The sequence below is a fragment of the Ochotona princeps genome, chromosome 31 (genome assembly GCF_030435755.1).
Source record: "Ochotona princeps isolate mOchPri1 chromosome 31, mOchPri1.hap1, whole genome shotgun sequence".
NCBI classification, from domain to species: Eukaryota; Metazoa; Chordata; class Mammalia; order Lagomorpha; family Ochotonidae; genus Ochotona; species Ochotona princeps.
The window spans coordinates 530535-538393 of record NC_080862.1 but is presented as its reverse complement, the minus strand read 5'-3'; the positions used below and the strand labels follow the sequence as shown (position 1 = coordinate 538393).

Here is a 7859-nt window from a genome sequence, read left to right as displayed (position 1 = left end):
TCCGAAGCCAACATTTTATTCTCAGTTCCGCCTTCGCTGTCTCTAATATTGCAAGCATGAAGAAGTGGAATCACAAATAATTTGCTCCCTTAATGTCTTTCAGGAAACGTCACCACTTGCCAAGTTTCCTGCCCGTCCAAGCAGAGGGGGATTGGAGGAGGACCCAAGCCTGGGTTGGGGTTACAGACACATCGGGGTTAATCCCTGTGTCCCCGGCCCATCTCCACTCCTCTCCGAGAGGCCACAGGCTGCTATAAATAGCAGCCGAGCCACTCTGCCCTTCTAATGAGGGGAAGAACTTGGCAACAAGGACCAGCAGGAGTGGTGAGGCAGCCCAGTTTATGGCCCCTCAGCAGGTCTGCGAGGCCTTGCAGCACCACGGGCGAGTTGCCGCCTTCACAGCCTCCAGCCCCGTGCCTCCCTAGCCCCTCGGCCCGCAAGGACCCATTTATCCGCCCTGGAATGCCCTCGGGCAGCCAGAATGGGAGCAAAGGCTGGGGGAAACAAATGTTCTCCTGAACACCCCTCCATTGGGGCAGGTCCCAGAGTGGACCCCAACTCCCAGCCAGAAAGCTCCTTCCCCTGGGAGGAGCTGTCCATCTCCCAGGGCTCACAGGACCGTCTCCCGGATGACACCGATGAGGCTGTGTGGCCGCTCCACCTCAGCTCGCTGGGGCCTCCGCTCAGCCCGTGACCTCCCGACAGGGGCGAAGGTGCTCAGGTCACCGCAGCTCTGCAGGTGCAGCAGGCCGGGCTGTCTCCGCATGGGCAACACCTGGGCCCGGGAAGTGCTGGGCTGCAGTGGGCCCATGATCTGTGGGAGAGGGTAAGAATGTCACCGTGCCAGGCCGGTGAACCTGCCCAGGATCCGCACACACGCATCGCCAAGCGAGGCTGGTGAACCTGCCCAGGATCCGCACACATTTGAAAACATCACTGCCTTGGGAAACAAGGACGTTTTTCCCAAAGGGTAACTCACTTGACAGTCCGGATGCTCCTGACATACTGGCTCTTTCTCAAGCGCCTGAGAATCCTGCCACGTCTCTAGTGCTGCTGCTGTGGCCTGCCACACCTAACGGATGGGTCAATTGTGCTTCCCCGCCTGTGGGCACGGCTCTTTCTTCCAACTCCCAGAGTCTAGATTGCTGACTCTCACTGGGTCTGCCCATGAGTTGATGTGGGGTGGGGGGGAGGAAGGGTGCTGGGAACTTGTCAGAAACATGGATTCCCGGGTGTCCCCACCTCTGATGGTCTCAGGGGACTAGACTCCTATTGGACCACACAGTAGCCCTGCAAGGAACAACGTAAAAACCTAATTTATTTGTGAAAATTCTTTAAGAAAATGTCTACTCTCGTATCTGTTTTACAGTGGGTCACATGCTTAAAGACATGATGACGCTACTCACTCTAACACTGGGAACAACACAGGAGACTCCCCAAAAGCTGCGACTGGACAGGGGACAATGGATGTGCTAATCCTGTGTCTGCCACACCTGTCACTGTGACGGCCTCAGGACAGAGGTGCCTGGGCACCACATGATGCCATGGACCAGTCATTCCGGTGAGTTCTGCTTCCTCTGCACGATTAGAAGTTTCTGGATTCGTTAGAAAGTTAAGCCTCCCCAGAGAGGGTGTGCTGCCTACAGCACCCAGCCATTCCCCCACAGCCATGGAGGAAATCCTTACAAGGTCACAGCTTTTAGAGTGGCGGGGACGGAGGGCAAGGCTCTCCTTAGCAGAAGGAAAGTGCGTTCCCGCAGCCCTGCAGGTGCTGAGCCCGCGGATTCCAGCTCACCTGATATGAACCCCGGAACCCGCTAGATCAGCTGCATGGCTCAGCTGCCCCTTTCCTTGCTGCCTTTGGGCTTGGGGGCGCCTTGTGCTCATTAATCCGTGCGGAGGCTGATTCCTTTAAGTGCTACCAGCTTATTTATCTTGCCAAGCACTGGCTGGGAATGCAGACAACTCCCTCTCCATGCTGTCATTTTAAAGGGTTGGGAGAACACGCCAGAGGCAGGAAAACCTTCACTTAGGAAAACAAACATGCCCTGCACAGGTTCCACATCCTGTGCTTCTGCCAGACACGTTTTGAACACCCAGAAAAATCTGCACTAAGTGCACCGGGGAAAAGTTACCAGCTCTAAACGGGGCGCTCACCTGCCTGTTTGTTCCTCCCACCTGCTAACCCTGTCTCCCTGGAGACTGTGGCCCTGACCTGCCTCTGCGCCTGGGACAGCCGTGCTGTGACAGCACACCCAGCCTGAAGCACTGAGAAGCTACCTGCTCCAGGAAGCTGGCACTGGCGACAGCCTCCTCCATGTGCTCCTCATCGGACTTCAGCACGGACTTGATGTTTTCCACAAGTTCATGGATGTCCGGGGTCATGCGGCAGGGGGACTGCTCCAGGAACCTCGCCACCAGCAGCTTGGTGTCCATGTAGGATCTGTAATCCACCAGCGAGCGCGGCCTGCAGCGTGGAGCCCTCGGCCGCAAGCCTCTCCTCAGAGCCACCGTGGCATGATCTGGTCTCCTCTCCGTCTGCGTCGCGGCTTCACAGCTGAGCACTGGGGCTGCTGTGGGCAAACACACACACACCGTGGCCAAGGGGCCCAGGTCCCAGGGGGCCTGCACGTAACACAGCACAGCCCGTGGAATGAGGGGTGGGAAAGCACGGGGCAAACGCCAGCACGCATGCACACCTTGCTTCTCTTCTTGCCGAGGAAAAGAAAACCACAGTGATGACGTAAGCTCTTCCAGAAACGTCTATGTCACGTAAGACAGGCCACCGCCATCAAGACAGGTGGCTGAGAATTCAGAATGCAAACCATAACACACTGAGCTCCAGGGGAGAATGAATGGCCCAAACAGAAAAACACAGATGGCTGCCAGATGAGCGGACGCTTCAGGAGGGCAGGGGGCGGGAGGGCACTCCAAGAGAGGGAGGGGCTGACAACACACAAGGCTTTGTGATGAACAAAAAACTCCGTTCGCTTTGTACCTGTGTCCCCAACGCCCGCGAGGACATCGTACTGACCTCCATGGCCGATGCTCACACCATGGCTAGGAGGCAACTCTACAGCTAGTACAGAGAATTCAGGTGCAGAAAGAAAATCTACGCATCATTCCAGCAGTCAAGCGGAGGCCTGGGCCGTCCACAGAGGCTCTAGCATCCACAGCCCCCACAGCAGCAGTGGCGAAAGGTGAGCAAAATGCTACCGCACTGGGAAGCAGGTGAAGTGAAACTCAAGTCCTCTTTCCACGTTGTCCTGAAGCCAGCCAGCAGCCTTCGGTGTACACTAAACTGGTGACAGGAGTCTGTGAAGACCTGATAAGCAGGACTTTGGATGTGCAAACAAAACAGGGTGCAGGGGAGGAGAGCAGGTGGAGGAGGGGTGTGCTCCTCCTCCTCTGGAGACAGGCAGGCAGGAGGAGCTGTGCACCCAGCAGCAGGCCACCCTCCGAAGCTGCCACGTGTCTGTCACACCGTGCGAGAGACTTCCAGAAACACTAGCTAAGCACAATCCTGCATGAGGACTCGCTTCCTAGAAGGCAACCTGGCAACCTCCACACCGGAATGCTCCGTGACATCCTTGCCCCTGTAAAATGGTTCTAGAAAGTTCTGCCTAAGCTGTGCCAACCATGGAGTTCCTGCTGAGTCCTCCTTGGCCAGGCAGGGGCCTCCCGCCCTCGGAGCGACTGTGGAGACACGTTGAGAGTGTCCTAGACGGCTCCCGCAGGGTCAGGCCAGAGCTGTGGCAGATAACACACCGTCAGGAGCTCAGCAGGCAGACTGCAAGGGCTGCAGGCGCCAGGGAGAGGGCAGGGAGAGGGCGCTCCCCCTTAACTGGCCTGGAACGCAGGAGCCAACTCTGAGATGCTCACAGACAGAAGCCTGTGCTAGCGGGGCCGTGGGACCCCTACGTCTTCCCCCTCTGATCTCCTGGATATTTTTTTACACTTTTCTACAATGAAGCAATAACTGGAGATGTTCAGGTATTCATATAAGAGGAGTCCTCAGAAACTCAATGGAAAATGTGGGCACTGGGGTGCTGCGATGCCAGCATCTCATATGTATGCTGGTTCGAGTCCTGGCTGCTCCACTTTTGATCCAATTTCCTGCTAACAGATCTAGGGAAGCAGCAGCAGATGGCCCTGGTGGCTGGTCTCCTGCACGCATGTGGGAGACCCAGCAGGAGCTCCAGGCTCCTGGCTTGGCCTGCCTCAGCCCCAGCCATTGCAGACATTTGGGCAGTGAATCAAAGGCTAGGAGAGCTTTGATTTTCACCTTTCCATGAACTTTTTTCTTAAGTTTATATTCAGAAAAAGAAAAAAACCCTCAATGTTACTTTTAAATGTTACAGTTAAATAATGCCCATGTGCAAACTCCCTGAAAACCGAGAGGGAGTTAGCATGTATTTGTCACTTGATCCAAAGTTCTGAAAACAAGAGTGAATGTCAAGAAATCAAGCTAACTCACACACAGGTGACAAGACAGCATGCAATCATAAAGGCCAGGTCAGACGAGGCTACTTCTCTGGCTCTTTCCTTGAGAAGGCATATTTACCCAGGATGCAAACACCCCGAACTGGGACTAGGGTCTGGGACTTTTTTCCTTGGCTGCCAAGTATAGTGTCATGAGCACTCCCAACTTGTGGGCAATGACTTCAAGAAGCAAATCCGGTCAGCCTTAGAAGATGTGGCTTACATGTTGCTTACATGTGCGTAGCAGGGATCTCCGAACATCCCTCTGGAAACCAGGTAAGCTGAGACCTCACACCGCCCACAGCCACCTGCTCCACCCTGGCCCCTTGGAACAAACAGGCAGTGTGCCCTTCCGAAGGCTGGGGGTGCCCTTCCGAGGGCTGGGGTGAGCTCACCTCTCTCCTCACAGTGATGTAGCACAGGGTCACTCTTCGATCTTGTCCGCAGGGGTGGGGGCGCTCGCCCACTGCGCAGGGGAGGCCCCAGGTTGGAGCTGGGAGTGGATAAGGATATGCCTTCTTCTCCAGGTATGTTAGGAATGTCCTCACCTGATAAGACGAGGGGGGGTGGTGGTGGTGGGGAGACAGAGAGAGAGAGAGAGAGAGAATAGAAAACAAAAATGATTCTTGGGCTCGGCGGTGTGGTCTAGTGGTTAAGGTCCTCGCCTTGATCCCATATGGCCGCTGGTTCTAATCCCGGCAGCTCCATTTCCTCTCTGTCTCTCCTCCTCTCAGTATATCTGACCTTGTAATAAAAATAAAAAAAAAATAAATCTTAAAAAAAAAAATGATTCTTCTGCACCCTTCAGAATGCTGGGCAGGAGACACCTGCATGCCCAGACCAAGGCCATGCGGTCACTGTCGCTTACTTAGGCCGCGGCCCAGGGAGCTACTTCCCAAAGCTCTGGGAAAATCTGCCTCCCCAAACCAAGCAAAACAAAGAACCATCCCAACATGTTCGTTTAAAAATCTCCCTGAAGGCTAGTCCTCCACCTGCAACATCAAACATGGGCTGCCCAGCTGCTCTACTTCCCATCCAGCTCCCTGCCAATGTCCTCAAGACAGCGATGACAGGCCAAGTGCTGCAGTGGAGAGCAGAGGGGGTTCCTGGCTCCTGCCTTCCGGCCCCAGCTGTGCAGGTAGACAGGTGAATGGAAGATCACTCCACATATGTAACTCGCGCTCTCTCTCTCTCTCTCTCTCTCTCTCTCGTCATTCTGCTCTTGCAAGTGAATAAATTTTTGAAAGATTTATTCATTTTATTGGAATGTCAGCTATGCAGAGATAGCCCAAGCAATAACTTTCTTAAATGGAAAAATCACAAACTTGGGCTAACAGACCCCTGGCGCACATCTCCGTGAGGTGCAAGGTGAACAGAACAGGAAAACCCGTTCATGTGGCACTGCTGAAAACGACCCATCTACAGCAGCTGCGCTGTATTTATTATCAGTGCTCTGTTATTTATTATCACTTATAATGTGGTCCAGGGACTCGATTCTCTGAGTTAGTTAAAGCTGCCCAGTGAGAGGATGCTCTAACAATGTTCCCTTACATTACAAGGATAAATGGAAACTGATTGTAGCAGTTAATCAAAGACTTAAATGCAAATTCATGTGAAGGCAGCATGTCTGGCCCAAGGTTATAGATGAGATGATTTAATCTCACAGAAAACCACCCTGCGACACATGAAACTCCTCCCATGAAAGGAACTCAGTCTAAAGTCACAGATAGGAAAATATGAGAATGCCAAAGGAAACTCCATTTCACGTGCCGTGGAGAGTAACCTGGTTACATCTTTTCCCCTGGGTTCACCTACAAGCCTGACATGCTGCTAGGAATCTTGTGCCTGGAAAGGATACAGCTTGAGACATCTGTTCCAAGAATTTTTTAAAGATTTATTTGAAATACAGAGACAGAGAGAGGGGGAGATGAGGGAAGAAGAGGAGAGAGAGTAGGGCAGAGGAAGGGAGGGAGAGAAGATAAGAAAGAGAGAGACCTTCCACTGACTACTTCACTCCCCACATGCCACAATCAGAGCAAAGCCAGGAGCCAGGAGCCCCACCCTAGTCTCCCACATGGGTGCAGAGGCCCAAGCACTCGAGCCATCCTTTACTGCTTTGCCAGGTGCAGGAGGCTGGATCTGAAGTGAGGCAGCCATGCCTCCAACCGGCAGCCAACGGGATGCCCCGGCACAGGCAGCAGCTACACCTGCTGTGCCACAGTGCCAGCCCTACTCCAAGAAGTGCTGACCTCCAGCAGAATACCAAACTTCCGATGCTGAAGTCTATGGAATCATGAAGTGCCAATTACCTTGAGTCACTTGGGCACAGACCACCTCCGGCGGGCTTGCCGCACTCCCGGCCGAGTCTGGAATCTGGAAGGCAGATCCCTGTGTGGAAGGGACAGCAGGTTACCGTGCTGACAGCCAACTCACCAGCAGCGGGTCCACAGGGTGCTCAGGGAAAGCGCTCGTACCTGCTCGCGGTCCATCTGCCTCACCACAGCCTCATATGGAGGTGGGGGGTCCAGGGGGCAGAACACTTCCACGCCTTTGATTCGGGCACCATAGATGTGTGGCAGGGGGATGACATCAGAGCCGGCTATCCTGGGAACAGCACCAACGCATGAGGATGCCCGCTCTGGAGAGGGCCAGTGGAGGGAGGCTTTGGCCCTGCACTTGGCATGGCAGGGTTAGGGCGGGCCACTTCCACGCCACAGCGTGCAAAGCCGACAGCAATCCACAGGCACAGGGAAGACGGGGAGCTTCCGGGAGCAGGGGGTGGGGTGGGGGGCAGAAGGAGTGTGGCTGCTACTGGGTAGAGGTCTCCCTTCAGGTGAAGCGGAGGTGTGGAGGCACGGATGTGGGAATAGCCCACACTGCCCTTTGGAGTCGGTCCTGTCCTTGGAGGTTGTGCACTGCGTGGTATGGGATTTCCACCTCGATTTCAAAAGAGCCACGCTAGGGACTGGAGAAAACCTCTTGCTTCTTGCAGTAGCACACGGCCAGCATCTGATACACGGCAGGTGCACTGCTGGCCAAAGCGGGGTCTGAATGGGGACGTAAGGCCAGCACAAAGAGAACTGTGTGGTAGTAGCTAACTGAGCAAACGGCCCGGAGGATCCCAGAAAGTGCAGTCAGTCCTTGGCTCCTCACCGAGTGCACACTTGCTGCACTGCCAGGCCCTGGCGGAGGTCCTGGGGCTGCAGCAAGGGTCAAACCAGGGGGTGGGACAGTTCAGCAGTCTCCCGCTGCAGCAGAGCGAGTGAACTCATTCCATAAGCCAACAGATGGCACTCATTTCCAACAACAAAGCTGGAAGCAGACTCGAGCACTGAGTAAGGAGACGGTGAACATTCCTCCCAGCTGAAGCAGGTGCC

General features: G+C 54.7%; 1 protein-coding gene across 2 annotated transcripts in view; it reads right to left on the bottom strand.

Annotated features, from left to right (window-relative positions):
• Window positions 1-7859, bottom strand: part of ENTREP1 (endosomal transmembrane epsin interactor 1) — a 48664-nt gene continuing 40805 nt past the window's right edge. The window contains exons 7-11 of one of the 2 annotated variants that reach the window (XM_004591839.2): window positions 6957-7086; window positions 6792-6870; window positions 4878-5030; window positions 2281-2573; window positions 1-814 (exon numbers count right to left, since the gene is read on the bottom strand). In XM_004591839.2, coding sequence (XP_004591896.2) covers window positions 611-814; window positions 2281-2573; window positions 4878-5030; window positions 6792-6870; window positions 6957-7086 — 859 coding nt within the window. In that variant the 3' untranslated portion in view covers window positions 1-610. The remainder of the gene's footprint in view (window positions 815-2280; window positions 2574-4877; window positions 5031-6791; window positions 6871-6956; window positions 7087-7859) is intronic. The other variant, XM_058657387.1, reaches the window with a different exon arrangement.